Source organism: Rattus norvegicus, chromosome 6 (assembly GCF_036323735.1).
Source record: "Rattus norvegicus strain BN/NHsdMcwi chromosome 6, GRCr8, whole genome shotgun sequence".
Classification (NCBI taxonomy): domain Eukaryota; kingdom Metazoa; phylum Chordata; class Mammalia; order Rodentia; family Muridae; genus Rattus; species Rattus norvegicus.
Genome location: NC_086024.1, coordinates 142,733,359 through 142,750,129, shown reverse-complemented (window position 1 = coordinate 142,750,129; position 16,771 = coordinate 142,733,359). Strand labels below are relative to the sequence as shown.

Sequence of the window (16,771 nt, the reverse complement as noted above, 5' to 3'; positions counted from 1 at the left end):
GAATGAGGATCTAGGAGGAGTTGGGGAGAGGAAAATTGTGGTTAGAGTATATTGTATAAGGTTTTTAATAAACAAATGTAATTGAAATTAAACAAACTGAGTAACGGCTCCAAATCTTGTGTACTTCTTACTTTTCTATAAACTAGAGAACATCATGGAAAGACAAAACATGTTCGTTTATTTCTGGTGTGCCCATGCTTCCTGAGTGCAAAGTCTCCACTCATTTCTCGTAGTTGCCTATTGCTCTATTGAGCCATCTATCATTTTTCTCTTCCGGAACTGACAAAAATTAGGTATTAATCTATGACATCATTAAATGTTTCACCTCACAGAATTTTCTTTTTAAAAATTTATCTTTATGAATCATTCCTTTCATTAAATCTGAAATGATACCCACTTCCCGGTAACCTGTAAACAACCACCTTCCATCCCATATCTGCTCTCCCCTCACTCTCCTTTTACTAAATGAGAGTACTACCCTGACCACCCATCCTCTCACACCCTACCTTTCCAGTATCTCCCTACATTGGGATATCAAACATCCAGACGACCAAGGGCCTACCCTCCCATTGATGACAAACAAGGCCATTCTCTGATACATATGTACCTGGAACCATGAATCCCTCCAGGTACATTTCTTTGTTGGTGATCTAGTATCTGGGAGCACTGGAGGGTGGTCCAGAGAGTGCATGTTGTTCTTCCTATGGGGTCCCAATCCCCCTCGACTCCTCCAGTCTTTCACCAGCTCCCCCACAGTGTTCCCTGAGCTCAGTCTGATGGTTGGCTCTGGCATCCACATATGCATTGGTCAGTTGCTGACCAAACCTCCCAAGGAACAGCCTCACTTGGTTTCAGGAAGCAAGGGCCTCTTGGCAACAGCAATAGTATCAGGCTTGGTGTCTGCAGACAGGATAGATTCCCAGGTGGAGCAGTCCTGGATGGTCCTTCTTTCAGTCTCTGCTCTATTTTTGTCCCTGCTTTTTCTTTAAACAGAAATATTTCTGGGTTAAAAACTTTGAGATGTGTGGGTGACCCCAACCAGGGTCCATGCCTATATACAGCAGGCAGTCTCCACAGGTTCTATTTCCTCTTTTCTGCACACTTCAGCTAAAATCCTCCCTGTTGTATCCTGGGAGCCCCTTCTTTCCCTCTTGCCTTTGACCCGCCAGTGGGTCTCTTAGCTCCAGTTAAGAGTTCCTTAACGCTGCTACATATTTTTATTCCATTTGCTGACACTCGGTTCCTCTGTCCCATCCCCTCCTGTATCTGGCACTGTTAGCTTTTGGGCTAATATCCACTTATCAGTGAGTACATCCTATATCTGTTCTTTTGTGCTTCATTTACCTCACTCAGTATGATGTTTTCTTGTTCCATCCATTTACCTAAAAAATTACATGATCCCATTGTTTTATAGCTGAGTAGTATGCAATTGTGTAAATGTATCACATTTTCTGAATCCATTCCTCTGGCATCTGGGTCCTTTCCAGCTTCTGGCTGTTATGAATAAGGCTGCTAAGAACATAGTGGAGCATCTGTCCTTGTTATATGTTGGAGCATCTTTTGGGTATATGCCCAGGAGTGGTAGAGCTGCAACTTCAGATGGAAACTATTTCCAATGTTATTAAGAAGCACCATTGATTTCCAAAGTAATTTTTCCAGTTTATTGTCCCATCGAAAATGAAGGAGTGTTCCTCTTTCTCCACACCTTTGTCAGTATCTTCTCTCTCCTGAGTTTTTGATCCTATCCATTCAGATTGGTATTAAGTGAATCTCAGTGTTGTTTTGACTTGCATTTGTCTGATGACTAAGGATGTTGAACATTTCTTTAGGTGCTTCTTGGCCCTTTGATATTCCTCAGTTGAGAACTGTCTGTTTAGTTATAGTCAATTTTTATAGAGTTACTTGGTTCTCTATAGTCTAACTATTTGAGTTCTTTGTACATTTTGGATATTAGCCGTTGACCAGATGTAGGATTGGTAAAGATCTTTTCCCAATCTGTCGGTTGTGGTTTTGTCCTAATGATAATGTCTTTTGCCTTACAGAAGCTTTTAAATTTTTTTGAGGTACCATTTATCCTTTATTGATCTTAAACCTAAAGTCATTGGTGTTCTGTTATGCAAAATTGTTTCTATGCCCATGTGTTCGAGGCTCTTCCCCATTTTCTGTTCTACTAGACTCTATGTATCTGGCTTTATGTAGAGGTTCTTGATCCACTTGGATTTGAGCTCTGTACAAGGAGATAAGAATGGATCAATTTGCATTCTTCTACATGCTGATCCTCAGTTGAACATTTGTTGAAAATGCTGTCTTTTATCCACTTTATGATTTTAGTATTTGTCAAAGTTCATGTGACCATAGATGTGTGGGTTCATTTCTGGGTCTTCAATTCTATTCCATTGATCTACCTGCCAGTCTCTGTACTAATACTATGCAGTTTTTTTTAATCACTACTTCTCTATAGTCCAGGTTGAGGTCAGTGATGGTAATTCTACCAGAAGTTTATTTACTGTTGAATCATTCTCAGAAGGATTGTTTTCCCTGTTTTCGGTACTTTTTATTCCAAATAAATTTGAGAATTGCTCAGTCTAAGTCTATGAGAAATTGAGTTGGGATTTTGATGGGGATTGAATTGAATTTGTAGATTGCTTTCAGTAAGAGGGCCATTTTTAATATATAATTACTGCCAAGATATGAGCATGGGAGATCTTTCCATCTAATGAGTTATTCTTCAATTGCTTTCTTCAGGGATCTGATAGTCTTGTCATACAGATCTTTCACCTGAGAGTTAGAATCATACCAAGATATTTTATATTATTTGTGACTATTGTGAAGTTGTAGTTTCTATGATTTCTTTCCCGGCCCATTTATCCTTTGAGAAAAGGAACACTACTGATTTCTTTGATGTCGTGCACCCAACGCCTCGCCAGCAGGAACACACGTGCGGACACTAGGATCCTTCTGCAGCAAAGCGTTTATTGCATCTTGAAGAGGAGAACCCCGAGCCCCAGAATGGCGCGGCTTATATACACCCTAGCGCGGCGCGTCCACACCTGATTGGTCACTTAACCATGATCTCATAGGCATGCCCCGGAGTGGGCAAAGACCTGGCATGAACACACTCTTGCACATACGCACACAGCTAGCTTCCTGAAAGGAAGTCGGGCTGGCGCGGCGGAAGCCAGCACCATCTTGTTTTTTGTTTTTTGTTTTTTGTTTTTGAGCTGGGGACCGAACCCAGGGCTTTGCGCTTCCTAGGTAAGCGCTCTACACTGAGCTAAATCCCCAGCCCCCAGCACCATCTTGTAATGGCGAATGCTATCCCGGCTTTCCACGTGGGGTGCAGTGGAAGCCAGCGCCATCTTGTGGTGGCGAATGTTATTATGGCTTTCCACACTGACATTTTTTATAACTGGCAACTTTGCTGAAGTTGTTTCTCAGAACTAGGAGCTCTCTGGTAGAATTTTTGGGCTCACTTATATATACTATCACATCATCTGCAAATAGTGAAATCAGAAGTTCCTCCCTCCCAATTTGTATCTGTTTGAATTCCTTTTGTTGTCTAATTGCACTGGCTAGAACTCTGAGTACTATATTGAATAGATAGGTAGAGAGTGGGCAGCCTTGCCTTTTTCCTGGTTTTCATGGTATTGCTTTGAGTTGCTCTCTAGTTTGATATCGGTTGTCGGTTTTTTGTTTATTGCTTTTATTATATTTAAGTATGAACCTGAATTGCTGATCACTCTGATACTTTTCACATGAAGCGGTGTTGAATTTTTTTCAAAGGCCTTTTCAGCATCTAATGAGATGTTCATGTGTTTTTTTTCTTTCAGTTTGTTTATATATAGGATTACTTTGACAGATTTGTGTATATAGAAGCATCCCTGCATTTCTTGGATGAACCCTACTTAATCATGTTTAATGATGTTTTTGGATTTGGTTTGCAAGAATTTTATTTATTAATTTTGCATTGGTATTCATAAGGGAAATTGTTCTTAAGTATTCTTTGTTGTGTCTTTTAGTTTGAGGTATCAGTGTAACTATGGCTTCACAGAAAGAATTGGGTAGTTTTCCTTCTGTTTCTATTTTGTGGAATATTTTGAGAAGCATTGGTATTTGGTCTTCTTTGAAGGTTTGGTAGAATTCTGTACAGAAACCCTCTGGTCTGGCGTTTTTTTGGTTGGTAGACTTAAAATGAGTTCTTCTATTCTTTAGGGGTTATGTGGCTCTTCATATGGTTTATTTGAACATGATTCAACTTTGGTATATGGTTTGTGTGCATAAAATCATTCATTTCATCCAGGTGTTCCAGTTTTGTTGAATATAGATTTTGTTAATTGGATCTGATTATTTTTTGGATGTCTACCATTTCTGTTTCCTTTTTCATTCCTGATTTTGTTATTTTGGATACCCTCTCTGTGCCCCTTAGTTAGTTTTTCTTAGGGTTTTTCTATCCTGTAAATTTTTTCAAAGAACCAGCTCTTAGTCTTGTTGGGTCTTTGTACAGTACTCTTTGTTTCTTCATGGTTAATTTTAGCCTTGAGTTTGATTATTTCCTGACATATCCTCCTCTTTTTTGTATTTGTTTCTTTTTTCTATACCTTTCAAATGTGCTGTTAGGCTGCTAGTACATTCCCTTACACTGTGGGTTCGATCCTTGAGAGGATCAAGGGCTTCTCTAACTATTATGCCCAACAAGGCCATTCTTTGCTACATAAGTTTCCAAAAGGACACTTTCTTAACTATGTTCATAGCAGTAATATTCATGAGAGCCAGAAACTGGTAACAAACTACCTGTATTTCATTGGAAAAATGGTTTCATAAAGTGAGCATTGTCTACTCAGTCATTAAACACAAGGACCTCATAAATTTCAAAGGTTTATGGATAGAACTAGAAGATAACAGCCTGGTGAACTAAACCAGACCCAAATAGAAATGTGTGGTTTATAAACACTTATTGGTGTGTTAATCACAATTTTCAGGGTAGCCATGCAATAATTAAGAGACCCAACGAAGTCAAATACCTAGGATGGTCCCAAGTAAGCATTGTTGAATCATTTTCAGAAGGGGAAACAAAAGAAAATGAGGGTGGATGGAAGGAGGGACATGTGAGGAGGAAGGTATGTGATGCAGAGTTGGGGGGTAGTTTAAATGTAGGGAGAACGGTAGAGAGAGAAGGGAGATGAGTGGTGAAGTAGGAAAAGTCTATGATGTGCCAGAGATCTGGAATATGGAGATGCTTCAGAGCATCTATGTGGGTGACACTACTTGAAACTCCTAACAGTGCAGGTGTGGATCCTGAAGTGGCCATATCCTCTATCACTGGAACTTTAAGTGATTATGATTTAATGGAAAAAATACATAAAAACTATTAAAAGGTAGGTCATGGACAAAGACCTAGAAGTTCAAACATAAATTCAAATCCTAAACTGAGTAAGAGGTTTACAACAAAGATGAGTATATGCATATCCTTTAAGAGAATTTGTCTGGCTAAACATTCAGTAATTGTTCCTCGCTCTACAGCTTGGTAGAGAGTTAAAACTATAACTAAGCTAACATTGAAGTTTTATATAGTTTAACCCAGTCGATATTTTATCTGTCTTTGAATCTACAAAGAATCATTAGTTCCATTTTTGTTTTATAACTTGTTGAATGTATTCTACATTATAAATGTCTGCTTTTTATCTCAGCAGTAATTAAGTAATTATATTTGAAGAATAGCAGATTTCTTATTGTAGCTTTGACATCAGAAAGGAATTAATAGTAGTTCTATTATGGAAGATTTAATAATTAATGATATTATCTTAGGAAGTCTGATAGGATCATCATTAAGAATTAAGAAATCATCTATTTGTCTATATAATATTACTACTATACAGTATACCTTCATTGTTCTTGTGGAAATCTCCTGCAAAGTGTTGGCAAATGACAAATGATTGTAGAAATATCCAATAATAATAAAACCATTTTAATAGCAGGAATCTTTCCTTAATCTCCCTGGCCTTGCCTATAGGAGCAAGTCTGTCATGTGTTAGAATTCCTGGGGGAAATCATATCAGGAAGATTATGTACTAGTTTTTAGCTTCTACTAGATGGCTCATGGCAATGCAGAGATAAATGCATATTTAGATGAGGCTAGTCCTCCAGGAAACTTTTTGGGGTATCTGCCCCTGAGAAAACTCAAATAGTAAAATTGGTGCAGGGTAGACAGAGAAAATCGACAATCTCAGACTGGCCAGTAGAATAATTTACAGATTGAATATCTTATTTTATTATAGCCTGAGAGTTATCTGAAAACGTACTTAAAAATAGGGGTTCATACAGGGAACACTCAGAAGAATAGACTTCAGTAAATAAGATAAATGTACTAAAATAAACTTTTCCTACTTTATAGTGTACATATAGTAAAATGAATTAGGTGTTAGTATTTGCCATTCATAAAAATACTGGTTCAGACTTTTTTTTTCTGGAGGGCTTTCCAACAACACACATTGCCAGTGTAGTTGCAGGCTATCATATATTAATTGTGTTAGATTTGGAGTTGAAGTTTTGAGTTATAGTACTACTAATAATAAGAATAATCTTTTTGTATTTTCTAATTATGACTGAAGTTTTATCCCTGAATGTGTATGGACAAAGAAAATGGATATTCTGTACCATGAGAATTATCAGTCGGTCTTTTTTCTATGAAACTTGTATGAATAAAGAAGCTGGTACCTAGTAAGTCCATGCAGCAGAAATACCTGATGGCTGGTCAAATCCACAGAATTACCCGGATTGCTCATCAAAGCCACAGAAGTGCCCTGATTGCTAACAAGACAGCTGAGCGTTTCCCCTGACCATCATGCAAAGATCACTTTTTCCCCTCACTGACTCTTTATCTCCTCTGCTGGTCACCTTGCCAGCACAGAGTCTCCTCTCCTGTCCATGTAGTGGAAGCCATATCATAACAGAAAGTCCCCTTACACTGTGTTTCTTGTGCTTTTACTTTTGTCTGTTTAATCCCATTCCTGTTACTGTTTTCTTCATCTAATTTTATTTTATTTTTATTTTATTATTATTTTTAGGAAACGAGAGAGAGAGAGAGAGAGAGAGAGAGAGAGAGAGAGAGAGAGAGAGAGAAGAATTTTGGTAATATTTTCTTTGCAAATATTACATCTTTTCATGTGATCAGAGTTTAAATCCTAGTCCTAGACTGGAGACTGTAGATTTCTTTATGTTTTTTCCTACTAACCGAAGTGTTACTTTGAAAAATCAAGAAATATTTAAACAATCGAATATAACTTTGAAAATACTTAAAAGTACTGACTTGCTCGCAGTATAGGAATGCTACATGGAACACAGTTCTTACCAGACAACAAAAAAAAAAAATTGGAAAAATCCCATGTTCAAGAGTTTTAGAAGTTGAGAAGAAAAAAGTGATGCATATAATTTACATTACTTTTTGTAGTCTCGCATATCATGCATGGATCATAGGCATTAATTCACAAAATTTTTTGTCTTCTTTTCTAATATCTTCAATTGAGTATCTGTATTCAACATTCATAAAAGTTTATTAATCCTTCTGAACTTGTCAAAATTTTATTTAAATGACTTCATTTGTCAGATGAACATACGTGGGCAAAAGTAAAGTGAAATATAACCATTCAGACTGCATTATAATTATGTGATAAAGAATGCTGTGTTTGGGTTGTGTCTCATTGTGTAAGAAAGCTTTAAGTCAAATCAGATTATTCATTAGTTACTTCACCAGCTTTGTGCCAATATCCCCTTATCACAATTTTCAGGTAGGACAGATTCTAGATCTGTAAATGATTTGTGGCTGGGTTGCTGTTTACATTTCTCTTTTGCTAGCCTGGGATGTAGCGAAAGACACTGGAGTCCATGTTCAATTAGTTGTGTGAACGTTTCATTCTGCAATGGATCCATGCCCAGAGACCTAGGATAAAATCAAATACTACTGGTAAAGTAAACAATGTAACAAAATTGAATCCTAATGATATTTTACTTCTGTCATAGATTAGTGATTGATTCAGGCATCAGCAGGAAACTTTCTTGAAGCAAATGTAAAAGAAAACACAGACCAACAGCTAGACGTTAAAGCAAAAAATCAGGAATGCCTAGATCTGAATGAGTTCACTTCATCAAATCCTACTCATCAGAGCTCAAGAAATCTTGAGAAATAGGAAGCAGAGAGTACAAGATCCAGAAGGGATGGAAGACACTAGGATTTGCAGGCTTTATCTCAACTGAGCCATAGTCATATCAACTCACAAAGACAGAATTTGCAAGCACCAGGCCACCATGGGATCTATTAGTCTCTTGTAGGCATACATTTTTGACCCTTACTTTTTAACAAAGTTCATCATTTCCTGTAAACCACCACCCAATGTTGGAAATGGTAGAGAAAATTTATTAGGATATGGGGTAAGTGGTCCTGTTCAGTAATAGTTCTTTGGGGGTGAGCTTTATCTTTGGCAGCAGTTGAGTCCCATAGCAAACACCTAACACAACTCAGCAGCTGCAAACCAGTCCTGTAGGCAGGTAGACACCAGGCACTTGTAGCTGAAACATGAAGAAACCAGAAGACTCACCAGCTGTCCTGAAGCTGATAAAGCAGCAAGCAGTTGAAGGAATCTCATAAGCACTTCTTGGGGGTGAGTTTCTCTCAATGTCAGCATTAGTATAGGTTGAGCTCAACAATACTATGGAAGGTGAACCAATACATGCCTGTGGATAGATAAGAATAATGAGTTGGAACAAACTAAACAAGGCCCAGTGCTTGTCTTCCAATTTATGTGTGGTCATGTTTGTACTCCTTCTTCAAAAGTCCTTTCTTGTGTTTGGTATATCAAAACATTCTTTCACCTGTGCTCTTTCAGGAAAAGTTTTTTCCACAAATATTTTTAGCAACAGTCCTCTCTGTATATGTTATACTTCCCAGTTTAGTACTTTTATGGGTTTCCTGAGTGTTTGAACAAGTGGTCCTCTGACTCTTGTGCTTTCTCTTGGGAGTCTTTTCCTTTTATTTATTTACCTTCTCCAACTTCAGTGTAATAGCTTTTGTTTTAGCTAATTGTATTTTATTTTTGATCAGTTCTATTTTTAACTCCTAGAACTTCATTCTTATGAAAGACAGGAAGGATGAGGATCCAGATAGGAGAAGAGGTCGGAAGGAAGAGAAAGGAGTAGTAGTAGGGCAAAATGTAATAAGAGTATATATTGTATGAACAAAGAGTCTATTCTTCATTAAAAACTAAAATAAACAGTAACAAAAAGCAACTGCTGTAAATAACCCCATATATGTATCAGTAGATATAGTCGTATAATTCTTTCCTATTATTGTTTGCTTGTTTGTTTTTTCTTGCCTAGGCAAACAAATCTCCTAGGCTTCCAACAAATAGCTTAGCATACAGGAGAAGGACATGCAATTAATCAATTTCCTTTAGAAAATCATTCCAGACCTGGAAGGACATGCAATTAATCAATTTCCTTTAGAAAATCATTCCAGACCTGGAAGGACATGCAATTAATCAATTTCCTTTAGAAAATCATTCCAGACCTGAGCCTGTAGCTCTGGAAGAGGAGCACAGCCCTGAATTTCCAGGTCCTATTGCTGAGTGATCAACACCAATCCCAGAACTCTCAACAAGAGGTTCATGGTAAGTTGACATTTTCTTATTCATTTTTAAGTTTTCTAATCATTTTTTAGAGAAATTCATGGGAGTGCTGTCACAGCAGTTACTGTATCTATAAATCTTTTCTGTTCCTGATGTTTGGTCCATGTTTTCTAGAGTAATAATCAAGAACTCAAACTGCACTGAGAGGCATGTTTTGAGAATACATGATAAGGTAACTTACATCCTTGTTCGAGAACAGGTTTCTCCTTTGTTGATGCTCAACCTACAGATTCTTATGGCAGGCAGACCCCAGTGGCTATGATACTGAAGCAGTGGAAAAGCATCTTGACTCCTGGAGGAGGAGTGGACATCATTCAGGAATCTTCACAACATAATCCCAGAGCTGATTGCAGCAGAGCTGATATCGGTTATGGAGAGAAATTATCTGTATTTCAGCTTTCCCATATTCATGTGTCTTGAGAAAGGACATGAATATCATCCTTCCCGATATGATGTTCTTTGAACTTACAGCAACCAAATACATTTGAAATTTTCACCATTTCAATATTCTCAGAAACTTTCTCTAACAGCTGCAGGACAACACAGGTGAAGGTAAAGGAATGGTTGTAGAGTCCCAGGACATCCCAAACCCAAGTTCTCAGCACAAAGAAGTCTTGTTTAACCCAGAGGGACAAGGACAGGGAATAGGAGGAAAAGTCTTGAGATAAATAATTAGGGAGAAGAGAAAGAGAATAAGGGAGAAGTAGAATTTGCCTTCGAGTAGCAAAGGAAGGACTTCCTCTGGATAGGGAGGAAACTGATGCAGCACACAGGAAAATGGATTTTTATAAAAGTAAATTGAACAACCTATTTTCTAATGGGGGTTTATTTTTTTTTGTCATTGAAATTCAAAGCAATCTTTTTAATTTTTGACCATTGGTAAAACTTTACCAGAAAACAGGATGTACTTTAAAAACTTGAATCAATGAAAACATGAATGAAATATGAAATTAAGACTCATTCTGGTGGCCCAGTAAGAAAAGACAGAAGCCCATTATCAAGACGAAAGAACCGGTGGACCCGCATCTCTGAGAACAGCGAGTATACTGAGTTCCAGGACGGCCTCCCTCCACACCTGGGAGTAACTGCGTACTGAGTTAGCAACCCAGAATTCATGTTCGCCTCCCAACTGCCTCACCGGACAAATTTAGAGTCATGATTCTTTTTGACATTTACAGTTTAGACATATAAGCTCATGTTAAATGACAACTGGTCTGTCAAAAGTACAGGAGAAGAAAAAGCAACTGTTTAATTAAAACCTTTCTAGATTTTTGTTTTTGATTATTGTTCAAGTTGCTAGTAAAAAGCAGCTTCCATAGCGCCCACCTCAAATCTTACTGCTGTGCGGCCGTGGCATTCCTTCCTGCTATTAACACATGAAATGGTCAATCCAGTGATTGATTGACATGGCTTTCGTGGGGGTTGGGGGGACTGGCAGAGAAAAGACTGAGACAAAATGGCAACTTAAACACATCAGCATACAATGGTTTTGAGAAAGATAGATGGTAGAGAGAAAAACATTATTCTAGACAAATGAAATAGCACTGAAAGCCCATGAGTCAAGCCACAGCCCAAACCGTGTCCTACATAGGTTTCCTTTTTTGTTTTGTTTTTTTAATAAAACCTCTCCCCAAATATCACTTTTAATCTTCCCCAGATGCCGCTTCATCTTCAGACCCTTCATCTCCAGACTTCTCGAGTGGGGGGCTTGCAGATGTCTTCTTTTCTGGAGGGCTTTCTGCTTCCTCATCCTCTTCTTTGGGAGAAGGAGTTTTTTCCTTTGATGTCTTTGAAGCCGTGGGGCGACCCACTTTCCCCTTGCCTTTCACTGGACTTGGTGTCACTGTAGCCTTTAGTCTGGGTTTGGGCATTTTCTTTTCTTTCCTCTCAGGTTTGGACTTCTTAACCATCTTTTTGTTTTTCTTTTTTGAACTGCCATAATCACTATCATCGTCGTCCTCCATTAGGAAATCTTCGTCGCTGCCAGAATCTTTCTCCTGGAATGACGCCTCATCATCTTCTTCCGGCTCCTCCTCGCTGCCCACATCTTCCAAGAGCATCTCTCTCTGCTTAGAAGCTGCTTTCGATGCTGCCTGCCGCTGCTGGCGTACACTTTTATGGTCATCTTTTTCATCTTCACTGTCTTCTGCTGAGTGAGAATCATCCTTCTTGCTCTTCACATCTTTTTCTTCTGAGTCTTCACTGTCTTCTTGTGAATTTTTGCCAGATCGCCTCTTATTTTTAGTCTCTCGGGGAGATGACCGAATCTTCTTAGCAGGAGGGCCTGAATCTCTTCCATAATCTCCCTCTGCATCATCTGACTCCTGAAACTGTGAGTAATCAACGACCTTCCTATTTCTGACAGGCCGAGACATGTTCGTTGTCGAGGCGCGACCAAGTCGAGGAGACGAGGACCAGGACCCCCCTCCCCGCACACTCGGCGCCCCCCCCCCCCGCTCCGGCCAGCGGGGCCGCTGCTGCCAAGCCCGGAGCTGCTGGCTTCTCAGAGTCCGCGGCTGCTTGTTTCGGGTCCCTGGATCTGACGAGCCCCCCGCTACCCGGTCTCTTCAAAATGGATGGGGTTTATTTTTAATTGCCCACATTATATTGGGAGATCCAAAGGTGTTTGTTTGTGTATGTATGTATGTATGTATGTATGTATGTATGTATGTATTCATTTGTTTATCTATCTGTCCATCCATGTATTCATTCATTCATTCATTCATTCATTCATTCATTTTATATCCTTATTTATTGCCCCTCTCCCATGGTTTCCCCCAAACAGTCCCTCCTTCTATTCTGCTCTTTTCTTCTTTGAGAGCGTGATGGCATATTTGATATCCTCCAAAGCTACTGCATCTACTCTCCGTAGGCTTATGGGGATCCTTTCCTACTGAGGACAGACAAGGCTGTCTAGTGAGGGGAATGCATTCTACTGATAGGCAACAGCTTTAGGCATAACCCCCACTCCAGTTATTGCGGGACTCCAAAGAAGATTGAACATATGTCCTAGGGTCCTAAGTCCAGCCCATGTATGCTCTTTGGTTGGTGGGTCAGTTTCTTAGAGCCCCTGTAACTATGGAGTGATTCTCATTGCAAACTTCTAGGATTCAGGTCTTTTGTCTGGTTGGTCCTTTTAAGTTTCTCTAATCAGAATTTTTACTAACTATTCATTCTTGTTCATATGGATCTATCACAGCACTATGTTCAAAATGGTTTCAGCTCCTAAGAGTCAGCCATGTTTTTCACTTATTTATGTCAACGTTCTCAATCCGGTGTACAGTTATTGTGTAAGTCTTTTTACTTTGTCCATTATACAATTTATGGTGAGTGCTTTACAGTCTGAACACAGGTTCTCTGCCCTAGGTGTAGCCTAATGACGATAGAAAAGAAACTGTAATCTCCTGTCATTACTTTTTTAGAAGTGGGAACTGCAAGAGCTAGATCCAAATGCCACCAAGAAGGAACCTGGCTTTGGAATTGATACTATAGCAATATTGGCACAATGTAAAATCTCTGATGTATAAGTCATTATCCTCATGTAATCTCCATCCATTTCTCCCTCCAGCTGAATTCCATGAACACTGAAGTTACAGGGATAAATTATTTGTGAAGCCAGATTGTAACTTCAGAGTAAGCCATGAGAAACCTACCTGCATGGAAGTTCATGTCCAGCAGGGGGCGCAATGAGGCCAATAATCTCTAAAGATCAATGAAGAGGGTGTGGAGGGGACTCTGTTTCCTATGTGGTTTCCTTTCTTAAGTATATTAACTGATCTGTCCTGCTGTGATTGACAGGCACAATTACCCTGAAGATTCTTTCTGAAACACTTCCCAGAAATTCTATCGTGAAATTCTATGTTCAGGGATTGAACTGTTCTTACAGAAAAGACAAACTCTCAGGAGGTATATTTACCAGCACAACACACACACACACACACACACACACACACACACACACACACACACACACACACTCTCTCTCTCTCTCTCTCTCTCTCTCTCACACAAACCATACCAGTGAAAATTATCATATTGAAGATCTTGAAGTGGTGGAGCAAGTACAGATATGTTCTGGTAAGCTTACCAATATCAGGTAAATCTCTTGGAATTGAATTAGGCAAGTCGTCCCTACAGGTTAATGTATCCACTTTGTTGCATATATATCCTCTTCTCATCACAAAATAACGTGAAGTATTAAAAAACAGTGTGTTACTACATGGATGGGGAGGAAACCTTGAGGGCCCACACCAAAGTGAATGTGTTTTGACATATGTTGACTGATGGGAAAGATATATTCACTTTTGTGGGGGAAGATTTCTGGAGATTCACTAATTACTTGTGATTGCTCTATATGTATATGCATAGTACATTTAATTTTAGTCATTGTAGTGACTTTTGAAGTGTATAACCTGTTGGAAAGGTAGATATTCATTCCACATATCTGAAAGAAGGCAGTAAAAATTAGCCATTTTTAGAGTATTCTATCCATTTCATCATCACTATAGAAAACACCTGTAGAGCAATCTGATGACATTGTGCAAAAGTGGAGCAACAGAATCTTACCAAAAATCTTTTGAGAGCTCAGTCCCTAAAGTTACATACACAGCCTCTGCTCAGAGTACAAGTGTATGGGATGCATTTCCTCAGAGAGGATTAGGATTTGGACCTGAGCATCCTGTTGCCTGACCGATGTGCCTTTAAGTCCTTCCCCTCCAGTTCTTTTCCTGGTAGACTAGGTTCTTATATAAGAATTTACCTGGTCATTAATTACCTGGGTCTATAGTTGTACATACAGGGATGTCCACAGTGTGTAAATAACCTATGGTTAGTGTCCTCTCCACAGTCCCTGAGCACAGTGACTCTAACCATGGAATGGAGCTGGGTTTTTCTCTTTTTCCTGTCAATAACTGCAGGTAAGGGGCTCACCATTTCCAAATCTGAAGAGGAAACAGGGCCTGAGGTGAAAATGACATCCACTCTGCCTTTCTCTATACAGGTGTCCACTTCCAGGTGCAGCTGCAGCAGTTTGGACCTGAGCTGGTGAAGCCTGCATCTTTAGTGAAAGTCTCCTGCAAGACTTCTGGCTACCCTTTTGCCTAGTATGATATGCAGTGGGTAAAGCAGAGACCTGGACAGGGTCTGGAATGGATTGGAGCAATTGCTCCTGGAAGTGATGGTACTGCCTACAATCAGAAGTTGTAGGCAAGGGCACACTGACTGCAGACAAATCCTCCAACACAGCCTACATAGAACTCAGAAGATTGACATTTGAGGACTCTGGGGTCTATTACTGTGCAAGACACAGTGTTGTTACCACATCCTGAATGTGTCAGAAACCATGTGGGAGCAGCAAGCTTCCATGGGACTGAGATGAGAGAGAAGACTAATATCTAGCCTTGCTCAGGAATAGTAATTTTGAATGTCCATTTATTGCCTCCTCCTCTAATCCTATAGTGCCTTTGTCCTCTTTATAAATGAACTTGTATGAATAAAGTGATGTTATTTGGATAACCATACAATTCACCATACCTTGTGAATCACTTCACTATTTACCACTTTTATTGGCATGTTTCCTATTCAATAAAACAATAAAAAGTGAAAAGAATTGTGATGCATGTTAAAAATATCACAAGAACCCGAGAGAGCCGTATTTGCAATTGTTGGGAATAATGTATGATATGAATTTGACCTATAAAATCTAAATCACCAACACAGGCAAGCAAACACTCCTTCATAGTCTCAATGACTTCAGGTGTATTGTGATCACTTGCCGCGTGTTCCAGCAGAAATTCCAGTCTTTTAGAATTTGAGAAATATTCATCAGAATGCACAGGCATGCAAATATATTTCCTGTTCATTGGTCAAAATATTACCAAATCACTTTTCATCAAACTGCTTAACCAACACATGTATATACTTGTTGATTGAGGTAGGTTCTGAGATTAAGGATAAGATTTGGTCCCATATTTACTTCTTCCCATTCCCAGTAATCATACCTAATCACTACCCTCTTTGGAACATGGACCTATAGAGATAACGCATCAACTCTCATACTCATTACATATCTCTTGCCCAGCTTTGTTCTACAGAGCATTTGTGATTATGTGTCTCTCCATGCACATCTATTTCCTATATTTTATGTTTGATGACTTTTCTTCTCTTTATTTGTTTTGTCCTAATTCCATTTGTTTGCTTTTCCTTTCCATTATATTTAGATTCTGTTTGTTTTCTAATTTTCTGAACAGAGCAGTGCTGGGAGAAGATTGATAACATGTTGGAGATGGAAACCAGTAATCAGAATATATTGCATGAAGCAATGTATTTTCAATAAGTTATAGAAAAATGAATTGTAAAATACTAATAAAGAGAAATTTCTGATAAGTTATCTGTCATGTAAATTTCCCATATGTTCTAAATTCTCATGTCTTTGTATTTTTAAAGTGTATTTAAAAGGCTGGATTTAAAGGACTTAATGATGAGGCATGTGTAAAAAGTTTAATGCTTATGTATAATGAAATACGTAAGTAAAATGTTTGGGTTTTAGCCTATCTCAGCCTGTCTCTCTCTCTTTCTCTCTCTCATTCTGTGTGTGTGTGCATGGGTGTGTGATTGTGTGTTTGTGTATGTATTTTAAGTTTGAAATTTTCTATTGTTTATCTCTAAGAGCACAGAAAATTTTCTCCTTGTAAAGCTTTTATTTCTGGAGGTCATACGTGCAGGTGTCATAGAGGGAAACAAACCTTGAGAAGATAAGAATGAGAATGTGGTGTTCATTGCTTTGTCAACCTGGATTGGACTTTGAGGACTCTGAGCACAGACTATTCATTGTAGGTATATTTCAACATAATAATAGAATTTGGAAAAGGGTCTGTGGGCAACACCAATTTGCCTAATCATTTCAAATCCAGTTGCACAGTAAAACTCAAGGTGGGAACCTATAGAATCTCATTATGGAGTTCTTGTGTCTATGAGTTTAGTTCTATTGCTAAAGCCTAGAGTCTAGTGTGGTCTCTGACCAACAGCATACAGGGTTAGCAGGCCATAAAGTACATCTCCTTTGGGAGTAATAGTCTAATGATGGAAGACTCTGG

The 16,771-nt window shown here is 38.8% G+C and overlaps 1 protein-coding gene, 1 long non-coding RNA gene and 1 gene segment (V, D, J or C); 1 reads left to right on the top strand and 2 right to left on the bottom strand.

Moving 5' to 3' along the window:
- Positions 1–7,577: 7,577 nt before the first annotated feature.
- On the bottom strand, positions 7,578–10,027 carry LOC120093271 (uncharacterized). Its single transcript, XR_005486381.2, has 3 exons — positions 9,859–10,027; positions 8,592–8,727; positions 7,578–7,936 (listed from the first exon to the last, which is right to left on the bottom strand). It is a non-coding gene; the product is annotated as an uncharacterized LOC120093271 (long non-coding RNA).
- A 474-nt stretch (positions 10,028–10,501) lies between these two features.
- Positions 10,502–12,250, bottom strand: LOC120093168 (nuclear ubiquitous casein and cyclin-dependent kinase substrate 1-like). The gene has a single exon (XM_039078079.2). The coding sequence runs from the start codon at positions 12,050–12,052 to the stop codon at positions 11,321–11,323; it is 732 nt and encodes a 243-aa protein (XP_038934007.1). The 5' UTR covers positions 12,053–12,250; the 3' UTR covers positions 10,502–11,320.
- A 1,938-nt stretch (positions 12,251–14,188) lies between these two features.
- On the top strand, positions 14,189–15,773 carry LOC691955 (Ig heavy chain V region VH558 A1/A4). The segment is given in 2 exon segments: positions 14,189–14,593; positions 14,677–15,773. Coding segments are annotated over 2 exon segments (374 nt in total).
- Positions 15,774–16,771: the final 998 nt, after the last annotated feature.